This window comes from Cherax quadricarinatus, chromosome 4, assembly GCF_038502225.1.
Source record: "Cherax quadricarinatus isolate ZL_2023a chromosome 4, ASM3850222v1, whole genome shotgun sequence".
Lineage (NCBI taxonomy): Eukaryota > Metazoa > Arthropoda > Malacostraca > Decapoda > Parastacidae > Cherax > Cherax quadricarinatus.
In genome coordinates, this window is record NC_091295.1 from 70,851,476 (window position 1) to 70,876,803 (window position 25,328).

Consider the following 25,328-nt stretch of genomic DNA (forward strand, 5'->3'; position numbering starts at 1 on the left):
TCATTTGATAGAATGGAAAACATATTATAGAAACAGAGGTGATTTTGACTGGTTTTACTATAAGGTAAGTACTGGTTTTCTAACAGAGTTGTAGATGCGTGGAACAGTCTTCCCAGTGGGGTGATAGAGGCTAGGACCTTGGGTAGCTTTAAGAAGAGACTGGACAAATATATGAGTGGGAGGGGCTGGGTTTGATTGGTGTTGGGGGGTGCTGGAGTTGTTTCTTGAGTAGCTCTAGGTAGTTGTCATTTTGATAAGGACCTGCCTCGTATGGGCCAGTAGGCCTTCTGCAGTGTTCCTACATTCTTATGTTCTTATGTTCTTAAGAAGAGCCTTGAAATGGAGCTCAAAGTAGGGGAAATGTTTGATTTTTGCCAATATTCAAAAGTAAACAAATGATGTCATTTTCCAAAAAATGTCCAAGTAGCCATTCTAATATGCAGTCACAAATGGGTTCACATTATTTATACAATTATTACAATATTGCAGTACTCTGCATAACAGTAAATCTTTTATTTTTTGTTTGAATAAAAATCCAAAATAGAAAGCAAGAGTAATATCAGAGGGGCCTGGAGACGTGACTGATGAACAAACAAAATGTTATTTTAGAGTCAGGAATGTCTGCATTGTTTATTCTGGACCCTATTTTGAAATTGTCACATTTTTTAATTTTCGTGAAATTGGCCAAATTGCAAATTTCTGACCACGTTATTGGATAGTTGAAATTGGTAAATGGGCAGTTTCTTGTATTCAATCGATAGAAAAAATGGAGTTCTAAAGAAGGTTGGTCGACTGGAACAATGGAATTAGCCAAAAATAGGGCTCAAAGTGGGCAAAATCGCCGATTCGTAAATATCACCGAGGTCGCTAACTTCACGAGAGCATAATTCCGTCAGTTTTCCATCAAATTTTGTTCTTTTGGTGTCATTACAATCAGGAAAAGATTCTCTATCATTTCATAAGAAAAATAATTTTTTTTTGTTTGGAAATTTTGTGACACCAGGAGACACCTCAGGATTTGAGGTTGCAACAGTCAAGGGGTTAAGCACTGTACAGGTCGGCCATCACTAATCTGGCATCACTGGGACCTGTAGGGTGCTAGACCTGGCACAGTAAATCACAGGATACCGTGTCATACTTTTGAAAGACCTGGGACGTAAACTTTTACCAATGACACTATCTGAAATTAGTGCCGGATTATTGATGGAACTGGATTAGCGAGTGCTTAACCAGTGATGGCAGACCTGTATAACCCTTGTGGGTTTGGCCCTCTCCATATAAATAATAATGATACTCTTTGCAAGCATTTCAAAAGTCTCACCAAGTGGTCTCTCACCTTCCATCAGTAATTGATTATGACACTAACCCTTTCAGGGCCCATGCCGTAGATCTAAGGCTTTACATTGAGGGTCCAAACCGTAGATCTACGCAGTGAGCTCAGCTCACTCTGATAAGCTGTGAGCAGTAAATTTGGGTCTAGATATGAGAGAATACATCTATGTGGTATGTGTGCACCACATAAAACAAATCCTGCAGCACACAGTGTACATGAGAGAAAAAAAACTAAGACCGTAATTTTCGATTAAAACAGCGACTTTGCAGTGTTTTTCGTATGTTTTTTATAGTTGTATTTGCAATTTCTTTTGTCTCGTTTGAAAGAATGGAAGATATATTACAGAAACAGAGATGATTTTGATTGGTTTTAGTACTGAAAATGGCTTGAAACTGACCTCAAATTAGCAATGTTAATTTTTTGCCGATGTTCAAGAGTAAACAAATGACCTCACACGTCTAATACACTCCAGTTCATGGGTCTAATATATGTTCACAAATGTGGTGATATTATTTATACAATTATTACAACATTGCATAACAGTAAATCTTCTATTTTTTGGTTTGAATAAAAATTCATTATGTGAATAAAAAATAAAAATGGAATTCATTTGTAAAGCCTGAAAACATAACTAATGAACAGAAGAAATGTTAGTTTAGTGCCAGGAATGTCTGCATTGTTTATTCTGGACCCTATTTTGAAATTGGAATATTTTGAACTTTGCATTAAATTGGCCAAATTACCAATTTCTGATCACTTTATTTTGTAGTTGAAACAGTTGACTTGGTGATTTCTTAAGCTCAGTCAATAGAACAGAAGTAATACTAGTGAAATAGCTAATAACTTGGTCAACTGGAATAATGTAATTGGCCTAAAATGGGAGTCGAAGTCAGCAAAATCGCCGATGCGTAAATATTGCTGACACATCAAAATTCGAGAGAGCATAATTTTGTCAATTTTCCATCAAATTTCGTACTTTTTGTTTTATTACCTTCAGAAACAGATTCTCTACCATTTCATAAGAAAAAATAACAAAATTATTTTTTGAAAATTCTTGGACCTTGGTGCACACTTTGAAATTTGGCCTCTGGACCCTGAAAGGGTTAATTCAAAACATAACATAAATTTAGTTTTGAAAGTGAGTAAAACTGAAGAGCACTTTGCTCGTAATTCCTTATGAAGAATGAAGTGTTATTCCTAATAAACTCTTGTTGCAAAAATGGCAAGGAATTCTTAAGCTTACCTTTGGCTTGAGGTTCAATTCCAGGCCTCCTGTACTTCATAACACCATCTTCTTCGTAGAGTATAAATTGTGTCAAAATTCCATGAATGGGTAGTCTCGTTTCATCTGAGGATTAAAGGAAGGAAACAGAAGGGAGAAGGAAAGACGGCGAGGAAGAGGAGGACGGACGAGTAAGGAAAAAAGGAGAAAGATGGAGGAGTAAGGGATAAAAGAGGAGGATGGAGTAGTAAGGGATAAAGGAGGAGGAAAGGACAGAAGTGGCAATTAAAATAAATTATTGTAGATCTAGTTTAAACATTTATCAGTGATATAAAAGCTGGTGAATGAAATCATAAAAACAGTTAATAATAAATTACAGCGGAACCTTGGTTTTCGTATGCCCTGGTTTTCAAAGGATTTAGTTTTCAACGACATTTTTCGTCGAAATTTTGCCCCAGTCTTCGTACATTTGCTTGGCTTCCATAGAGTTGACAATGGTCCATTGTACCAAATGCGTCCGCCTGCCTGCACCCACACAAAGTATCCTACGCGCTCTGACTCAGTTTGGCTTTGTTTCTCGTTGAGTGAGCATTACCCCAGGTGTTCATCCAAAACATTTCGTAATAATCCATTGTTTTTTGTGCTTGTTTATTGAGTGCAACTGCTAAATAAGCCACCATGGGGCCAAAGAAAGTTACGAGTGCCAGCCCTAAGATAAAGAACACGAGAAACAATAGAATTCAAGAAAAAAAACTTGTAGCAAAATACAAAAATAGCAGCATATCCTGTCAAGAGTTCACACTTTTCTTAACAATTTGACTGTCGCAAGCCCCTTTCTGAAACTGTTATTCTATGTCGCAAAATTTTTGGAAAAAAACAAAAAAACAAATATTTTTTTCTTATGAAATGATGGAGAATCTTTTCCCGATGGTAATGACACCAAAAGTACAAAATTTGGTCAAGAACTCACGGAATTACGCTCCTGCAAAGTTAGCAGTCTCGGCGATATATACGCATTGGCAATTTCGCTGACTTTCAGCCTTGTTTTTGGCCAATTCCGCTGTTCCAGTTGACCAAACTCATAGCTATTTCTTTAGAACTCTATTTTTTTTCTATCAACTGAGTACAAGAAACTGCCCATTTACTGATTTGAACTACCCAAAAAAGTGGTTAGAAATTGGCCATTTGGCCAATTTCACCCAAATTAAAAAAGATGCAAATTTCAAAATAGGGTCCAGAATAAACAATGTAGACATTCTTGGCACTAAAATAACATATCCTCTGTTCATTAGTCACATCTCTAGGCCCCTCTTATATTACTATTGCTTTCTATTTTGATTTTTTATTTATACAAAAAATAGAAGATTTACTGTTATGCAGACTACTGCATTATTGTAAAAATGGTATAAATAATATCAGTGCACTAGTAAAGGAATATTAGACTCCCCAGTTGACGTGTATTGGACGTGTGGTGTGATTTGCTTACTTCTGAACATTGGTAAAAATCAAACATTTCCGCTACTTTGAGCTCAATTTCAAGGTCGTTTTCATTGTGAAATTAATAAAAATCATCTCTATTTCTGTAATATGTTTTCCATTTTATCACATGACACCATGAAAATGAGAATACAATGATAAATACTATATGAAAATGCACCTCAAAGTCTGCGTTTTAATCCAAAAAAATGGTCAGCTTTTTTTCTCATTATGCACTGCGTGCTGCAGAATTTTTTTTATGTGGTGCACACTGACCACACAGACCCATTCTCTCACATGTGGACCTACCAGCTTTCTCCTGCTAGATTTGAAGCCGCTAGAATTACTGAGTACATATACGTCCGAAACACTGGCTTATAAGACATATATGTATGACCAAAACAGTCAAAGGGTTAAGAACTGTTACGCACAATTTTTATCTCACTACACTTGGTATCTCCTGTGAGCTGTTTCTCCATCAACCATGTCAACAGCAGCTTTTCCATCTTTTCAGTGACAGAGGTCTGCTGCTTAGAAATTATTGTAATGCCCTTTACTGGCGCTATAGCCTTTATAGGCTCCTCTTGCTTTAGTATTGTACATATAGAAAAGGGGCTACGCTTGTACTCACTTGCCAAGTCCTTAACCCTTGTACCTAGTCTGTGCTTATCAATAATTTTTTCCTTTAATTCCATGCAAATCATGTTGACGGCTTTGAGGGGACTTGAGCTAGAGTTTGTCACGGCCATGCTAACAGGAGATTCGTCTGTAAAAACTTGCATTTGTGGACACAGTGGTGCCTATGCTAACCTTCCTATGTTGTAGAAATATACCTAGTTGGACGAATCTTATTGAAGCTAGCTGGCCCAGTGGCTAACGCAACGGTCTGGAGTTTTGAGACTCTCTGACCGCAGGTTCAAATCCCGCCCATGGTATGGTTTGTTTGCAATCGTGTCATTACGATTTCGTGAGTCATCCTCTTTTTCTTCTCAGCACTGTCCTTTGCACTTGCTTTCTTAGGCCCCACAGTTAGAAGAAAGAAATCTGGTGAATTAACTGTACGACATGTTAGGAAATCACGAGAATTCTCTGCACTGCAAGGGTAGCTCCATAAGCACTTGTGCAATGGTGAGCATTGTGGTGTTGTTGTCAAACTAAATTATATGCAGAACGTACATAGAATTATTATAATTATTATTGTACTATCACATATTATATTATAATATATTACACCTACCATCCGACCGAGTTCGGTTCCGAGAAACCGGTCGTAAGTCGAAATGGTCGTAAGTCGAACTTTACTACTGAATATCAACAAAACATTTTTGTAATGACTTTATTTTATTGTTTTATTTTGGTATTTCATGTTTTACTTTACTTTTTATGCTGTTAGTACTGTATTTTATACTCTAAAGTTTAGGATAAACACTGTGAACAACACAAATAGTTGTTTATTTCCCAGAAATTTGGCATAAAAAACACGGTCGTAAGTCGAGTGGTCGTAAGTCGAGCAGGTCGTAAGTCGGATGGTAGGTGTATTATTATATAGTTTTTTTTTTTTTTCAACAAGTCGGCCATCTCCCACCGAGGCAGGGTGACCCAAAAAAGAAAGAAAATCCCCAAAAAGAAAATACTTTCATCATCATGCAACACTTTCGCCACACTCACACATTATCACTGTTTGTGCAGAGGTGCTCAGAATACAACAATTTAGAAGCATATATGTATAAGATACACAACATATCCCCCCAAACTGCCAATATCCCAAACCCCTCCTTTAAAGTGCAGGCATTGTACTTCCCATTTCCAGGACTCAAGTCCGACTATATGAAAATAACCGGTTTCCCTGAATCCCTTCACTAAATATTACCCTGCTCACACACCAACAGATCGTCAGGTCCCAAGTATCATTCGTCTCCATTCACTCCTATCTAACATGCTCACACACGCTTGCTGGAAGTCCAAGCCCCTCGCCCACAAAACCTCCTTTACCCCCTCTCTCCAACTCTTTCGAGGACGACCCCTACCCCGCCTTCCTTCCCCTATAGATTCATATGCTTTCCATGTCATTCTACTTTGATCCATTCTCTCTAAATGACCAAACCACCTCAACAACCCCTCTTCTGCCCTCTGACTAATACTTTTATTAACTCCACACCTTTTCCTAATTTCCACACTTCGAATTTTCTGCATAATATTTACACCACACATTGCACTTAGACAGGACATCTCCACTGCCTCCAACCGTCTCCTTGCTGCTGCATTTACCACCCAAGCTTCACACCCATATAAAAGTGTTGGTACTACTATACTTTCATACATTCCCTTCTTTGCCACCATAGATAGCATTTTTTGACTCCACATATACCTCAACGCACCATTCACCTTTTTTCCCTCGTCAATTCTATGATTAACCTCTTCCTTCATAAATCCATCCGCCGACACGTCAACTCCCAAGTATCTGAAAACATTCACTTCTTCCATACTCCTCCTCCCCAATTTGATATCCAATTTTTCTTTATCTAAATCATTTGATACCCTCATCACCTTACTCTTTTCTATCTTCACTTTCAACTTTCTACCTTTACACACACTCCCAAACTCATCCACTAACCTTTGCAATTTTTCTTTAGAATCTTCCATAAGCACAGTATCATCAGCAAAAAGTAGCTGTGTCAATTCCCATTTTGAATTTGATTCCCCATAATTTAATCCCACCCCTCTCCCGAACACCCTAGCATTTACTTCTTTTACAACCCCAACTATAAATATATTAAACAACCATGGTGACATTACACATCCCTGTCTAAGACCTACTTTTACCGGGAAGTAGTCCCCCTCTCTTCTACACACCCTAACCTGAGCCTCATTGTCCTCATAAAAACTCTTTACAACATTTAGCAACTTACCACCTATTCCATATACTTGCAACATCTGCCACATTGCTCCTCTATCCACTCTATCATATGCCTTTTCTAAATCCATAAATGCAATAAAAACTTCCCTACCTTTATCTAAATACTGTTCACATATATGCTTCAATGTAAACACTTGATCTACACATCCCCTACCCACTCTGAAACCTCCTTGCTCATCCGCAATCCTACATTCTGTCTTACCTCTAATTCTTTCAATTATAACCCTACCGTACACTTTTCCTGGTATACTCAGTAAACTTATTTATTTATTATTTTTTTATTATCACACTGGCCGATTCCCACCAAGGCAGGGTGGCCCGAAAAAGAAAAACTTTCACCATCATTCACTCCATCACTGTCTTGCCAGAAGGGTGCTTTACACTACAGTTTTTAAACTGCAACATTAACACCCCTCCTTCAGAGTGCAGGCACTGTACTTCCCATCTCCAGGACTCAAGTCCGGCCTGCCGGTTTCCCTGAATCCCTTCATAAATGTTACTTTGCTCACACTCCAACAGCACGTCAAGTATTAAAAACCATTTGTCTCCATTCACTCCTATCAAACACGCTCACGCATGCCTGCTGGAAGTCCAAGCCCCTCGCACACAAAACCTCCTTTACCCCCTCCCTCCAACCCTTCCTAGGCCGACCCCTACCCCGCCTTCCTTCCACTACAGACTGATACACTCTTGAAGTCATTCTGTTTCGCTCCATTCTCTCTACATGTCCGAACCACCTCAACAACCCTTCCTCAGCCCTCTGGACAACAGTTTTGGTAATCCCGCACCTCCTACTAACTTCCAAACTACGAATTCTCTGCATTATATTCACACCACACATTGCCCTCAGACATGACATCTCCACTGCCTCCAGCCTTCTCCTCGCTGCAACATTCATCACCCACGCTTCACACCCATATAAGAGCGTTGGTAAAACTATACTCTCATACATTCCCCTCTTTGCCTCCAAGGACAAAGTTCTTTGTCTCCACAGACTCCTAAGTGCACCACTCACTCTTTTTCCCTCATCAATTCTATGATTCACCTCATCTTTCATAGACCCATCCGCTGACACGTCCACTCCCAAATATCTGAATACGTTCACCTCCTCCATACTCTCTCCCTCCAATCTGATATTCAATCTTTCATCACCAAATCTTTTTGTTATCCTCATAACCTTACTCTTTCCTGTATTCACCTTTAATTTTCTTCTTTTGCACACCCTACCAAATTCATCCACCAATCTCTGCAACTTCTCTTCAGAATCTCCCAAGAGCACAGTGTCATCAGCAAAGAGCAGCTGTGACAACTCCCACTTTGTGTGTGATTCTTTATCTTTTAACTCCACGCCTCTTGTCAAGACCCTCGCATTTACTTCTCTTACAACCCCATCTATAAATATATTAAACAACCACGGTGACATCACACATCCTTGTCTAAGGCCTACTTTTACTGGGAAAAAATTTCCCTCTTTCCTACATACTCTAACTTGAGCCTCACTATCCTCGTAAAAACTCTTCACTGCTTTCAGTAACCTACCTCCTACACCATACACTTGCAACATCTGCCACATTGCCCCCCTATCCACCCTGTCATACGCCTTTTCCAAATCCATAAATGCCACAAAGACCTCTTTAGCCTTATCTAAATACTGTTCACTTATATGTTTCACTGTAAACACCTGGTCCACACACCCCCTACCTTTCCTAAAGCCTCCTTGTTCATCTGCTATCCTATTCTCCGTCTTACTCTTAATTCTTTCAATTATAACTCTACCATACACTTTTCCAGGTACACTCAACAGACTTATCCCCCTATAATTTTTGCACTCTCTTTTATCCCCTTTGCCTTTATACAAAGGAACTATGCATGCTCTCTGCCAATCCCTAGGTACCTTACCCTCTTCCATACATTTATTAAATAATTGCACCAACCACTCCAAAACTATATCCCCACCTGCTTTTAACATTTCTATCTTTATCCCATCAATCCCGGCTGCCTTACCCCCTTTCATTTTACCTACTGCCTCACGAACTTCCCCCACACTCACAACTGGCTCTTCCTCACTCCTACAAGATGTTATTCCTCCTTGCCCTATACACGAAATCACAGCTTCCCTATCTTCATCAACATTTAACAATTCCTCAAAATATTCCCTCCATCTTCCCAATACCTCTAACTCTCCATTTAATAACTCTCCTCTCCTATTTTTAACTGACAAATCCATTTGTTCTCTAGGCTTTCTTAACTTGTTAATCTCACTCCAAAACTTTTTCTTATTTTCAACAAAATTTGTTGATAACATCTCACCCACTCTCTCATTTGCTCTCTTTTTACATTGCTTCACCACTCTCTTAACTTCTCTCTTTTTCTCCATATACTCTTCCCTCCTTGCATCACTTCTACTTTGTAAAAACTTCTCATATGCTAACTTTTTCTCAGTAAACTTATTCCTCTATAATTTTTACAATCTCTTTTGTCCCCTTTCCCTTTATATAAAGGGACTGTACATGCTCTCTGCCAATCCCTAGGTACCTTCCCCTCTTTCAAACATATATTAAACAAAAGTACCAACCACTCCAACACTATATCCCCCCCCTGTTTTACCATTTCTGTCATGATCCCATCAGTTCCAGCTGCTTTACCGCCTTTCATTCTACGTAATGCCTCACATACCTCCCCCACACTTACATTCTGCTCTTCTTCACTCCTAAAAGATGGTATACCTCCCTGACCAGTGCATGAAATTACCGCTTCCCTTTCTTCCTTAACATTTAAAAGTTCCTCAAAATATTCTCGCCATCTACCTAATACCTCCCTCTCCCCATCTACTAACTCCCCTACTCTGTTTTTAACTGACAAATCCATACTTTCCCTAGGCTCTCTTAACTTACTTAACTCACTCCAAAAATTTTTCTTATTTTCATTAAAATTTCTTAACAGTGCCTCTCCCACTCTATCATCTGCTCTTCTTTTGCACTCTCTCACCACTCTCTTCACCTTTCTTTTACTCTCCATATACTCTGCTCTTCTTATAACACTTCTGCTTTGTAAAAACCTCTCATAAGCTACCTTTTTCTCTTTTATCACACCCTTTACTTCATCATTCCACCAATCACTCCTCTTTCCTCCTGCCCCCACCCTCCTATAACCACAAACTTCTGCCCCACATTCTAATACTGCATTTTTAAAACTATTCCAACCCTCTTCAAGCCCCCCACTACTCATCTTTGCACTAGCCCACCTTTCTGCCAATAGTCGCTTATATCTCACCCGAACTTCCTCCTCCCTTAGTTTATACACTTTCACCTCCCTCTTACTTGTTGTTGCCACCTTCCTCTTTTCCCATCTACCTCTTACTCTAACTGTAGCTACAACTAAATAATGATCCGATATATCAGTTGCCCCTCTATAAACGTGTACATCCTGGAGCCTACCCATCAACCTTTTATCCACCAATACATAATCTAACAAACTACTTTCATTACGTGCTACATCATACCTTGTATATTTATTTATCCTCTTTTTCATAAAATATGTATTACTTATTACCAAATCTCTTTCTACACATAGCTCAATTAAAGGCTCCCCGTTTACATTTACCCCTGGCACCCCAAATTTACCTACTACTCCCATTATAACATTTTTACCCACTTTAGCATTGAAATCCCCAACCACCATTACTCTCACACTTGATTCATAAGTAATTATTATCAAATACAGTGGTCCCTCGATAATCGTCGGGTTCGATAGTCGTCTTTTTCGGAAAATGTCACGTTATTTTCGTCAAAACATTGGCTCGCAAATGGTCAGTTGACTCGCTAATCGTCATTCGTCCTGGAAGCGTACTTACGGCTCTGAGCCGCCTTGGCCTCCCTTCCCAGCCAGTGTGCCATTGTTTACCAGTGAGCAACGGTCCCCTCACTTGTTCATACAAAATATTTCATGATATTCCATTCATTTTAGTGCTTGCATGCACTAAATAAGCTACCATGGGTCCAAAGAAAGCTCCTAGTGCCATCCAGGGAACAACAACAACAACAACAAACATGGCTGACTCCCCCTCCAACTCCACTCCCTTCAAAGGATTCACCCATGATAACTCAGGTATGATTATTCCTGACAATATCAAGGACTACATCGTTGCTCTAGAAAATGAAATCAAAGATATCAAAGCTGCACTCGAGCGACGAGATTCCAAGATAACCAACCTCGAGAATAAGATCCAAAACCTTGAAGAGAAGATTACATCGGGAAGTGTTGACACAGAAAATACTCTAAAAGCAGCTATAGCCAGTCACACTGAGCAAATAACAACAATAAATATGAAGGTTGAAGAAGCAATCAAGGACTGGAATCAGAACATGCACACTCGACTATATGAATACCTTGATTTCCAAGACGACAAAACTGAACAAGATAAGTTGTCTGATGCAGTTATAATAAACAGTCCACACATTCCTAGTGACATAACACAAGCACAGTGCAAAGAAACTGCTGTCAGGATAATACAGAACCACGTACAAGTCATCGTGCACAACAATGAAATCAAAGAAACACGTTTGTTAGGAAAACCAGGAAGTAAACACAGTATAATGATCAGACTTCATTCATACGATAAAAGAAAGGACCTAATTAAATCAGCAATTACAATGAAAAATGGAGTGTACATAAATGAGTGTCTAACAAAAAAACGTCAAAACCTTCTGTTCAGGCTGAGAAAACTTAAACAGGAAAACAAAATACATCAGTGTTTCACGCGAGATGGGAAAATACTAGTAAGGAAAACATCAACAGGACAACAATATACCATCTCAAACGAACATGATTTCTCTACCTTCCTTAGAAAAGCTGACATTTCTGTAACAGATTAGATAAGTGCCCTTAATACATATATACGTGTGGTGCATATAGTGTACGTTACTATTATATTGTACATTATTATTTTTATTATTTTTCATCACTAGCTAATGCCAACTACCTCCAATACTCTATACTTCTTTCTTACTGCTATTAATTGCTCATAATTTTAAATTAAAAGTCAAATCTTACTCCAAATTAATAATATTCATTTTTTCTTACCTGTCCATTTAATTTTGTTTATCACTACTTGTTTTTTTAGTCACTTTACATTGTGTATGCAATTAGTGTATATTCCAATTACTTTTTTGCAAGTACCAAAACTATCATTTGCTAGCTAGTACCAACTACCTCATTTTTTTTTTACTTTTATTGTGCAATAAACTGCTCAATTTATCTAATATTACAAATCAGATCTTACTCCTAAACCAATATTATTTCATAGTGACCATCTGTCCACTTAACTTTGTTTACCATTACTTAATTTTAGTCCCTTATATATTTTCTCCTTTATTTTAGCTTTATATAACTACCCTAGTTTATACATTCACAATTGTTAAAATAATCAAGGTGAATCATTATTACTTACTAAAATTTTATTAAAACCATATTTACTACCAGTCAATTTTACTTTTGTACATTAAACATTATTTTATACTTCCCATAACATTTTGTTGCCAAATTTTCAAGTTTTTATATTCAACCCCAACCTTTGTATTATCCTTTGTACCTGTGTACCTGTCTACCATCTTACTATCATATTATAACCAAGACATTACCATTGTGATTTTTTACTATTATTCTTTTGGTACTTTAATTGTGAATTTTATTTTGTCAATTTAAATCTATAGTTATAACCTTGATCTTGTCAACAACCTATACCAGACTCTAGTGCAATTGCAAGTACCATTTCAAATTGTATTTTTATATTATAAGTTTATATTATAATTCCTACCATCTGTCCATTTAACTTTACTTACCATTACTTAATTTTAGTCCCTTATATATTTTCTCCTTTATTTTAGCTTTATATAACTATCCTAGTTTATATATCCACAACTGTTAAAATAATCAAGGTGCTATTCTCAGGTGCTAAAGTAGAATAAGCTCACAATTTTGCCATTATATTCCAAAGCTCATTTATTCACAACCTATATTAGTCCCTTTTTATTATAATTTTAAACTATAATTATAACTTTAAAAAATTACTTTTATAGTACTACCTACTATCATATTCCCAAGCACTATTATATGATCATCACTTTATTTGTATTAGTCCCTTAGCTCATTATTTTACATTTGTTAAATAATTCAGGTGCTCTTTTTTAGCTTAAGACTATTTACTTTGTTTTATACTTAATTCTAACTATAGATTCACTACAAATCTTATGATTACAAGCATTGATCCTGATACCAACCTCTTATTTAATGACTTAAATGAATCAAACAGTTACTGTAATTACTACACTGCAGAACAATCAAAGGCACTTCTCAGTGCCAACAACAACATAACTATCTTTAACTCCAATATCAGATCTTTAAGCAAGCATTACGATGACCTCATAGCATTACTAAATTCCTTACATGCCAATATGTCATCATTACACTAACTGAAACCTGGCTAAAGCCTGATAGTACAGATGTCTATGCCATTCCTGGTTACACAGCCATACACAACTGTAGGCCAGACCAACAAGGGGGTGGCACAGCCATATACTACTCAGACCAACTAGAATGTATCACTAATACTTGCACAAGGGATGAACATGGGGAATATATAATAGCTAAATTCAAATCCAAATACCTACAAAAACCTCTCACATTGATAAACATCTACAGAGTTCCACAGTCAAACATTAGCCAATTTAGTCAAAATCTAGGAAGTATGATAACTGATGCACGCATGAACAAAGATCACTTACTACTCTCAGGTGACTTCAATATAAATCTCCTGCAAGACCAGGACCCACACGTTACTGAATTCACAAACACAATGAGTAACTGTATGTTACTACCAACAGTAACAAAACCTACAAGAGTTACAGAGACTAGTGTTTCCCTACTTGACCACATCTGGACCAACACCATATCCCCTTTAAAATCAGGCATAATTACAGATAATACCACAGACCACTACCCTACTTTCCTCATAACAACTCTTGGTAAACTACCCCAAGACACTACTAAAGTCACCTTCAGACTTCACAATGAGGCAGCCATTAATAACTTCACAACAGCATTAGCAAACATTGATTGGCACACTGAGCTAGAAATCTATACAGATATCGACGAATGTATTAATAATTTTCTAAAAAAGACCCAATACCTCTATAACAAGCACTGCCCTAAAAAAACTAAACAGATGACAGCAAAGAGACTGAACAGTCCCTGGCTAACACCCAGCATTCTCAAATCCATAAATACAAAACACCAATATGAAAAACAGTACAGAATGGGTCACATAACCAGAGACCAAACAAAACGTTACTCGTCAATCCTAACCAGCCTGATAAGAAGGGCAAAAAAATTGTATTATGAGAACAGATTATCCAACTTACGAGGTGATATAAAAAAGACCTGGAAAACCCTATCTGAAATTCTGGGAACAAAAAAGATATCACGAAATAGCGAAATAAAATTAGCAAAATCAGATGAACCCCAACTCCCACCAACAGAAACAGCAAACAGACTCAATGATTTCTTCTCCACTATAGGACAAAACCTTGCCAATAAAATCCCAAGCTCAGATACCCCACCAAATGACTACCTCACCGGCAACTACCCGAACACACTGTTCCTAGCTCCGACTAACCCATACGAAGTCTCCCTTATTATCAATGCACTAAAAAACAAGGCAGGAGATTTAAGTACCTTACCACCCTTCATATACAAAAAAGTGTCACAAGTGCTATCTCAAATCATTGCAACACTCTTTAACAAATCCATTGAATCCTCCACCTTCCCTACAGTACTCAAAATAGCAAGGGTCACCCCGATCCACAAAGGAGGAGACCAAACAGAGTTGAATAACTATAGGCCAATATCCAACTAACACCCTCTCTCAAAAATCTTCGAAAAATTAATTCATAAACGAATCTACTCCTACCTTATCTCCCAAAACATACTCAACCCCTGCCAATTTGGATTCAGGCCTAATAAAAATACTAATGATGCTATTATACAAATGCTAGAACATATATACACTGCAATAGAGAAAAAAGAAGTCCCACTGGGGATCTTCATTGACTTACGTAAAGCTTTTGATACTGTTGACCATGACTTGCTCCACGTAAAATTGTCACACTATGGTATAAGAGGGCACTCCCTCAATTACCTCAAGTCATACCTCAGCAACAGAAGCCAATATGTGTACGCAAATGGGGCAAACTCTTCTGCGCAACCAATTACAGTTGGTGTCCCACAGGGAAGTGTCCTTGGCCCTCTTCTCTTTCTCCTATACATAAATGACCTTCCAAATGCTTCGCAATTACTCAAACCCACACTATTTGCAGATGATACTACATACGTCTTCTCTCACCCGAGCCCAGTCACACTAGCCAATACTGTAAATACCGAATTACAGAAAATATCTACCTGGATGAGGACTAACAAACTTACACTAAACATTGACAAAACCTACTTCATTCAGTTTGGTAACAGAGCTACAGATGTCCCTCTTAACATAATGATAAACGGATCACCTATCACAAAGCTAACAGATGGAAAATTCTTAGGAATCCACCTTGATAATAGACTCAAATTTCATACACATATACAACAAATTTCTAAGAAAATTTCCAAGACTGTAGGCATACTATCGAAGATACGGTACTATGTTCCACAGTCAGCCCTCCTGGCCCTATATCACTCTCTTATTTACCCCTATCTCACCTATGGAATTTGTGCATGGGGCTCAACAACAATTAACCATCTCAGACCACTAATTACCCAACAAAAGGCTGCAGTTAGAATGATAACAAATTCTCACTACAGGCAGCACACTCCACCAATATTCAATACACTAAACCTACTCACCATACAAAACATCCATACTTATTACTGCACCTATTACATACATAGAACACTTAACTCTGATATTAACCCTCCCCTCAAACATCTCCTTGCCAACCTCAACAGAACACATGACCATAACACAAGGCACAGATCACTCTTTGATGTTCCTCGTGTTCATCTCACACTATGCAAAAACTCAATGCACATAAAAGGCCCTAAAATCTGGAATTCATTACCTGTAAATATAAAAGAAACACTACCTGTTTATAAATTCAAGTCTCTACTCAAAGATCACTTACTCACCCAAAACCAAATAAATACTGAATAACTGAACCTTATAAATTGCATATCTTAAATGTTTCTCACAATTATATCACATAAATGTTAAACCTAAAACCGAATCTAACTTTATTATTTTTTAAATACACTACCTAACAGAATCCTTCATATGACCTGTCTTTGTAATACTCACTTGTGCTTTATAGTAATCTGTTTACATTAATGTTTTATCACTGACTTCATCATTGCTTAGTTAATCTTAAGTTAATTTTAAGCCAGCCCGTAATGCTATGCATAGTATAAGTGGCTTTGGCATACTGCTCTTATCTGTATTTTTTTTGTACCTCTGTATGTGTGCACAAATTTAAAATAAATAAATAAATAAATAAATAAATAAATAAAAAGAAGGTGAGAAATATGACTGAATTTAAGAAAAACTTCATTGAACAATATGAAAGTGGTGTATGTGTGGCCGAACTGGCCAGGATGTATAACAAATCCCGTACAACCATATCTTCCATCGTGGCCAAGAAAAAGGAAATCAAGGAAGCTGTTGTTGCAAAGGGGGTAAATATGCTGACAAAAATGAGATCACCAGTACTCGAAGATGTTGAGAAGTTATTATTGGTGTGGATAAACAAGAAACAATTAGCAGGAGATAGTCTTATGACGTCAATTATTTGTGAAAAGGCTAGGCATTTGCATGATGATCTGGTAAAGAATTGCCTGCAATGAGTACTGATAATTGTGAATTTAAGGCCAGCAAAGGTTGGTTTGAGAGATTTAAGAACCATAGTGGCATATACATGTACAGTGTGATAAGGCATTGTGAGGCTGCAAGATCAGACCAAAAAGTGGCTGAAAAATATGTGCAGGAATTCAAGGAGTACATAGAGGCTGAAGGACTGAAACCTTAACCCTTTGACTGTTTCAGGCCCCTCTCTGAAACTGTCATTCTATGTCGCCAAATATTCAAAAAAAAAAAATTATTTTTTCTTATGAAAATGTTAAGATTATTTTTCTGAGTGTTTTAGTCCAAAAAAAAATTTTTTGCCATCGGTACTTACCGAGATATAGAGCCGTGAAGTTTGCAGAAAATGAGCCGCGTATGGCAACAGCGGCGACTGCCGCTCACCCGGTAAACTTTAGTTTACTTGTAATTGAAGGTTTTTTGTTTATTTCACTATTTTATTTTTTCACATAACTTATGTGGCCTATGAGACCAAAGTAAGGTGCAATGTATATATATACACTCGTTGTATACAACACAATAAGCACACAAACATAATTATCAATATATTGTTTACAAAACTTGTTTACAAAAACAAACAAACAATCATCCTCCTCCTCCTCCTTCTCCTCCTCCTCCTCCTTCTCCTCCTCCTTCTCCTTCTCCTCCTCCTCCTCCTTCTCCTCCTCCTTCTCCTCCTCCTTCTCCTCCTCCTTCTTCTCCTCCTTCTTCTCCTCCTCCTCCTCCTTCTCCTCCTCCTTCTCCTTCTCCTTCTCCTTCTTCTCCTTCTCCTCCTTCTCCTTCTCCTCCTTCTCCTTCTCCTCCTCCTCCTCCTTCTCCTTCTAATCCTCCTTCTCCTCCTCCTTCTCCTTCTAATCCTCCTTCTCCTCCTCCTTGTCTTGTGTGCGAGTGTGTGGCTTATAATTGTTTTGAGTCAGAAGTCGGCAGCTGTCAAAGTGACATATTATCTCATTAGTGTCTCCCCCTACCGCCTGTCAAAACAATGGGGTCAGATGCTGCTTCCCCTCCTCCATTCTAATTATCTTTCTCCCTCATTCTATATCTTTCAATCTGTCTCTTTCTATCTGTCTGCCTATCTCTGTCTCACAGGTACACATAAATACAAGTATACATAGTGTAAATTACCTAGGATAACCCAAGAAATCCAGACAAAGTGCTATACTCTGCTTGAAGATGTGAGTAAACGTGATGACACAGTCTTGTGGCTCTCTCTGAGACAGAGAGCTAGATGGACAGACAGGGAGCTTGACAGACAGACAAATAGACAGACAGAAATGTTTGTGTACCAGCAAAAACAAAGGGAGGGTGATGGTCATGTAATATTACCCTCCTTTACGCTCATCAAAGTCAGCTCTTATCAGATGTTATCTCCCCTTATCTTGTCACTGTCATGGGGTGGACTTTTTTTTTTCTTGCTTCAAGGGAACAATATTATTACATCTTCTTCCTCCTCCTCCTCCTCCTCCTCTTCTCCTCCTCCTCCTCCTCCTCTTCCTTTCTTCCCTCCTCCTCCTCCTCCTCCTCCTCTTCCTCCCCTCCTCCTCCTCCATTGCTTTTGGTCTCAAACTCCTCCAAATCATGAAATTGATCTTCACTGACACTTCCATCTGTGTTAGAGCATCACTTGGGAAGAGAAGAGTCCCAGATTTGCTGGGGAATCACATATTTCTTACCGCTAGACATGCTGAAAAAGGACAACTGAAATGGCATTCCCACAATGCACCACTGGCTCCCCGATTTTTTTTATATGGTGCACACTGACCATGGAGACCCATTCTCTCACATGTGGGCCTACCAACTTTCTCCTGCTTGATTTGAAGCTGCTAGAATTTATGCGTATAAATACGTCAGAAACATTGGCTTGTAAGACGTATTTATACGTCGGAAACAGTCAAAGGGTTAATAAGTGTTCAATTGTGATGAAACAGGCCTCTTTTGGAAGAAAATGCCAAAAAGGACCTACATTACTCAGGAGGAAAAGGCACTGCCAGGACACAAGCCTATGAAAAACAGGCTGACGCTCATGTTCTGTGCTAATGCTAGTGGGGATTTCAAAGTGAAGCCATTACTAGTGTACCATTCTGAAAATCCCAGTGTGTTCAGGAAAAACAATGTTATGAAGAGTAAATTGTGTGTGTTTTGGAGATCTAATAATAAGGCATGGGTCACGAGGGAAATTTTCGTCAAGTGGTTCAATGAAGTGTTTGGCCCAAGTGTGAAGAATTACCTCCTGAAAAAGAAATTGGATCTCAAGTGCCTCCTAGTAATGGACAATGTACCTGCTCATCCTCCAAACTTGGATGACCTAATTCTGAAGGAGTTTGGGTTCATCACAGTAAAGTTTTTCCCCCCGAATACCACTCCTCTCCTCCAGCCCATGGACCAGCAGGTCATTTCAAAGTTTAAAAATCACTACACCAAAGCAATGTTTCAAAGGTGCTTTAATGTGACCTCAGACACTCACTTCAGCATCCTCCATTGCATAAGCCTTATAGGTAAGGTTTGGGAGGGAGTGAATACCAGGACATTGAATTCTGTTTGGAAAAAGTTGTGGCCAGATTGTGTCGACAAGAGGGATTTTGAAGGGTTTGTGGCTGCCCCTGATAAGCCTATGTCAGTTGTGAAATCTATTGTGGCATTGGGGAGTTCCATGGGGGGTTGGATGTGAGTTTGGAGGATGTAGAAGAGTTGGTGGAGGACCACAACAAAGAGCTAACCACTGAGGAGCTGCAAGAGCTGCAGCAGGAACAGCAACAGATCGCAGCTCAGAATCTTGCTGCAGAGGAGGAGGAAGAGAGATGGAAGAAGGTGCTTTCTTCAGAAATTAAGGAGACTTTTGAAATGTGGGGTAGGATGGAAAGATTTATGGAGGAACATCACCGGCAACTTGTACAGTGAAAGAGTCTTGGCCCATTTTAGGGAAGTTTTAAAGAGACACCAGAAACAAAGCTTTCTGGACCCTTTTTTTGCAAGACAGGACTCCAGTGACTCTCAAGCTGGTCCTAGTGGCATTAAGAAACAGAGAAGAGAAGTAACCCCCAGAAAAGCACTTGGTACCTGAGATGTTGATGGAAGGGGATTCCCCTTCCAAACAGTAATTCAATCTCTCCTCTCCTCCAGTCTTCCATACGCTAAGAAGAATCGCCAATAAAGATAAGTGTTATGCTGTTAATGTTTCATTTATCATGTCCCATTGTATTGTTTATGTACTACATCTATATTTCATCTATACTTCTGGGTGTCAGGAACGGATTAATTGTATTTACATTATTTCTTATGGGGAAAATTGATTCGAAAATCATCTATTTCAATAATCGTTGCATTTCCAGGAATTGATTAACGACGATAAACGAGGGACCACTGTATTATCATTATTATTAGTATGTATGCATTATTATACAGTGGTCCCTCGCTTTTCATAGTTCTCGGCAATCGTAAATTTCGCCAATCATAGGGATATTTTCGTATAAACATGGACTCGCTTTTCATAGGTTGACTCGCAAATAGTAGTTCGTCTGGGACGCGTACGCACGGTGTGAGCCGGAGCGGCCTCCCTACCCAGCCAGTCTGGCATTGTTTACCAGTGAGTGAAGGTCCCCTCAAGTGCTCCTACGAAATATTTCATAATATTCCACTCATTTTAGTGCTTGCAAGTACTAAATAAGCTACCATGGCTCCAAAGAAAGCTCCTAGTGCCAAGCCTGTGGTAAAGAAGGTGAGAAATATGTACAGTGACAAAGTATTGGGCCATTTTCGGGAAGTGTTAAAGAGACGCCAGAAACAGAGCTCTCTCCACAGTTACTTTGCGAGACAGGACTAGAGTGACTCTCAAGGTGGTCCTAGTGGCATTAAGAAACAGAGAAGAGAAGCAACCCCAGAGAAGCAATTGGTACCTAAGGTGTTGCTGGAAGGGGATTCCCCTTCCAAACTATAAACAATCCTCTCTCTCTCCTTCTCCAGTCTCCTATACACTAAGAAGAATCTCCAATAAAGGTAAGTGTTATGGTGTTAATGTTTCATTCATCATTTCCCATTGTATTGTTTATGTACTATATGTATATTTCATGTAAAAAAATTTTTTTTTTAATACTTCCGAGTGTCAGGAACGGATTAATTGTATTTACATTATTTCTTATGGGGAAAATTGATTTGCAAATCGTAAATTTCGTTTATAGCAACGGCTCCAGAAACGGATTAATTACGAAAAACGAGGGACCACTGTATTATTATTATTAATATTCTAGGGATCTAGAGCACAGATCCAATTCCCTTGATCAAGAGCCCCTCACCACGTACTACTACTAATAATAATGATAAAAATAATAATTATTATAACAATAATATAATGCAGTGGACCCTTGAGTTCCGCCAGCCTCAACTTTCGTGAAATTCGACCTTCGGCGAGTTTTTTTTTTGGAAAAAATCGGCCTCGAGTTTCGTGTAAAAACTCGTGTTTCGGTGACCGTCCGGTACCCGTCCGCCCGTCACCGTGTACACAAAGCCAACCTCCCACACCATTCACGCTCAGTGTGCCATTGTTTACCAACACGTGACCATCACCCCGTGGGTTCATACGTAATAATCCATTGTTTTTTGTGATTACAACTGCTAAATAAGTCACCATGGGCCCAAGGAAAGCTAGTGCAAGCCCTTTGGTAAAGAAAGTGAGGAACATGATCGGAGAAATTTGTGGCCAGATTGTGTACAAGAGAGGGATTTTGAAGGGTTTGTGGCTGACCCTAAGGAACCTATGCCAGTTGTGGAAACTATTGTGGCATTGGGGATGTCCCTGGGGTTGGAGGTGAGTGGTGAGGATGTGGAAGAGTTGGTGGAGGATCACAGGGAAGAGCTAACCACTGAAGAGCTGTAAGAGCTTCATCTGCAACAGCAAGAGATCACAGCTCAGGAAACTGCTGCAGAGGAGGAGGAAGAGAGATGGAAGAAGGTGTCTTCTTCAAAGATTAAGGACATTTGTGCAAAGTGGACACAAGTGCAAACAAAGCTGTTGCAGGCCGTATTGGCAACATGTACAATGACAGTGTTGTGTCCCACTTCAGACAAATCTTAAAGAAATGCTAGAAACAGACCTCTCTGGACAGATATTTTGTGCAACAGGGGTCCAGTGACTCTCAAGCTGGTCCCAGTGGCATTAAAAGAAGAAGGGAAGTAACCCCAGATATGGACTTCATACCTGAAGTCCGAATGGAAGGAGATTCTCCTTCCAAAAAATAGTGTACACCTTCCTCCTATACCCTCCTCCCATCTTCCATCCATGCAGAAGTCTTCAGTAAAGGTAAGTGTAATGTTATTATTATTATTTTAACTACATGTACTTGATTTCTGATTGTTTTCATTTTGTAAATCTTTATTTAATTTGAAAAAAAATATTTTATTTTAATACTTTTGGGTTTTCTCCACGGGGAAGTGGAACAGAATTCTTCCTCCGTAAGCCATGCATGTCGTAAGAGGCAACTAAAATGCCGGGAGCAAGGGGCTAGTAACCCCTTCTCCTGTATATATTACTAAATGTAAAAGGAGAAACTTTCGTTTTTCCTTTTGGGCCACCCCGCCTCGGTGGGATACGGCCGGTGTGTTGAAAGAAAGAAAGATTTTTGGGTGTCTGAAACGGATTAATTTTATTTCCATTATTTCTTATGGGGAAAATGGTTTCGAGTTTCGTGATTTTCGACTTTCGGCGGGCTCTCTGGAATGGATTAATCATGAAACTCGGGGGTCCACTGTACTAGTAATAATAATAGTAAGGAGAAACTTCAAAGGGCCACCAATAGTTGGCACCACCATCAGCAAAACATTGGTAACCACTACTTTTCACCTGTCTAGACTTAAGTAATCTATTAGCATTAGGTTCAGTCTGCCTGAAATGCCTCAGCATGATAGTGCCTTTCTTTGCTCCAATCATATTATGATATGTAAACACACATTGTAACCTTTGCAAAGAAATAAATATTTTATTTATTTATTTATTTATTTATTTATTTATTTAAGGAACTTCCCTTGAGTGGGAAGTTTGCATCCTGAAATTTTGTTCGTATCCAGATGTAAAAAATTGACTGAATGACGGTTCGTATCCTGAAAAATTCGCATGGTGGGGCATTCATAAGCCGAGGTTCCACTGTATAAGTACATATAATAAAAATTTTAAAGACGTTAAAAGAGGTGCACTGGTAAACACAAATAACTGACGAAGTTACCATCACATTTAGCTGAAACTTACTTGGTCACTTCAGTGCCATTGGAAACCCTTGCATACAAAAAAAAATCAATTAGAATGTTTTTTAACCCCTAAACAGTCCAAACATATACATGTATATACGTTTCATTTTTCATGCCTTCAAAATTGGCGCAATGTGCTCGAGTCGCCTAGACATGAGAGAATGGGTGTTTGCACTCAGTGTGCGCCATATGAAAAAAATCGGGGATGCCTGGATACCACATTCAGCTCCATCTTGGGTCAACATCATGGCACATCCTCGTGATTCACTCACGCCTCGTCGTATTAACACTACTATTCGAGGAAAGTGACATAGAACGTGAGTTTAGTGGATTTGACATCAATGGGGCCACTAATATTCAAGGAGTTAGTGAAAATATCGACGATAACCCAGATGACCCTTAGCCCATCACCTCTGGGGTGGCCACACCAGACCCTGGGCCAAGCACTTCTGGGGTGGCCAGTGTGGCCACACAAGACCCTGGGCAAAGTGCAACTCTGAAGTGGTGAGTGTTACCCACAGGCAACTTCGCAAGAGGAAACTATCCTTTTCTAGGTGTTTTAGTGATAGTGAAAGTGATGTAAGTGATGATGAGATTGATTTTATGCCATTCAAGGATTCGTCTAGCGATAGCGAAGTTCATTAGTCACCAGTGAAGTGCAATTTTAAGCATCATCATCTATGTTCAAGCAATGTGCCATATGCAGTCCCCAGGGTCGTGGCAGGTCACGATCCAAAACCCCGGCCACAGATAGTGATAGTGATCATGAGGGTGAATATGTGGGGATGGAGGAAGTAGTGGTGGGTGGCACGGTGTCTGGACCATACAGCACAGTGGGTGGACAGACAAAGGACCACCTGGCACCCCCTCAACCATGTGCTGCCTCCACTCCTGTCCCTCCTCCTGCTCCCCCTCATCCCATGCCACAGGTCCACCCTGCACCATGTGATCGTGAGTGGAACTGGACACAAAGTATATTCGTGCCACAGCCTTGTGATTTTGATGAGAGTGGAAGTGGCATCCAGCCAGAATGTCCCTAACGGATGAGTCTACAGTTAGACTTTTTCCAGTTATACTACTTTGACGAGCCTATAACGAACTTGATAGTGACCCAGACAAACAATTATTACCGATATGTCATGGACAACACAGCAGAGGTTGGAGAATCATCATGGCTGCACAGGTGGAAAGACACAACAGTGGCTGAAATGTATTTATTCCTTGCCACTGTCATGCTTATGCCATATACCTATAAGAACAATATATGTAACTACTGGTCCACAGACCACTTCATCAGTACTCCAGTCTTCTGTGACCTTCCCTGCAACAGATTCACTCTGTTGCTACGAATGCTGCACTTCTCAGACAGGCATATGCCAAACAGAAATGACCTTTTATACAAAATCTGGGAGGTGTATGTATTTGAAGCAGAAATTCAGTGCATACTTTTATCCCTTCAGGAACACTGTTGTTGACGAGTCCTTGATTCTGTTCAAGGGACGCCTGTCATTCAAGCAATATATACCAAGCAAACGTAATCGCTTTGGTATAAAACTTTTTGTTATGTGTGACTGTGAGAGTGGTCTTATGTTGGATGTCACTGTATACACCGGGAGAAACACACTCGATGATGACAGACGGATGTTGGGCATTTCTGGTGATGTTTGCAGGATGATGGAACCATACCTTGGCAAGGGCCATACATTGTACATAGACAACTCGTATACAAACCCTATGCTCGCTGATTTCCTACGTGTGAACAATACTGATATATGTGGAACAGTGAGAAGGAATAGAAAAACATAAGCCAAGGCAGTGCTGAAGGTGCAGTGCAATTGTTTCATGCTAATGACATCATGGCATTGACGTGGCATGAAAAATGGAATGTGACATAGCTGTCAACCATCCACAGAAACGAGATAGTACAAAATGAACAGGGAGACTAATGAATGCATTGTAAAGCCAGCTGCTGTCATGGACTATACAAACAATATGCGACTAGTTCACAAGTGTGACATGATGATAGGGTTTGTTGACTGTGTACGTAGGAGTCGCAAGTGGTATATAAAACTGTTTCTTCATTTTGTAGACATTGCAGTGCTCAATGCATTCAATACGTATGAAATAAAGACTGGAAAATGACAACGTTTTGCAGAATTCTCCCTGAATATTGTAAAACATAGCAAGAAAGTATGGTACCACACCTGTACCTGCCCTTCAACAGCGACTTGTCCCACAACCA

At 39.1% G+C, this 25,328-nt stretch overlaps 1 protein-coding gene and 1 long non-coding RNA gene across 2 annotated transcripts in view; one reads left to right on the top strand and one right to left on the bottom strand.

The window, feature by feature from the left end:
• Nucleotides 1–25,328, bottom strand: part of LOC128684439 (uncharacterized) — a 212,970-nt gene that overhangs the window by 175,894 nt on the left and 11,748 nt on the right. The window contains exon 2 of the mRNA XM_070097588.1: nucleotides 2,577–2,681. Coding sequence (XP_069953689.1) covers nucleotides 2,577–2,681 — 105 coding nt within the window. The remainder of the gene's footprint in view (nucleotides 1–2,576; nucleotides 2,682–25,328) is intronic.
• The window catches only part of LOC138854419 (uncharacterized), a 152,250-nt gene that overhangs the window by 105,642 nt on the left and 21,280 nt on the right, over nucleotides 1–25,328 (top strand). The window lies entirely within an intron of this gene.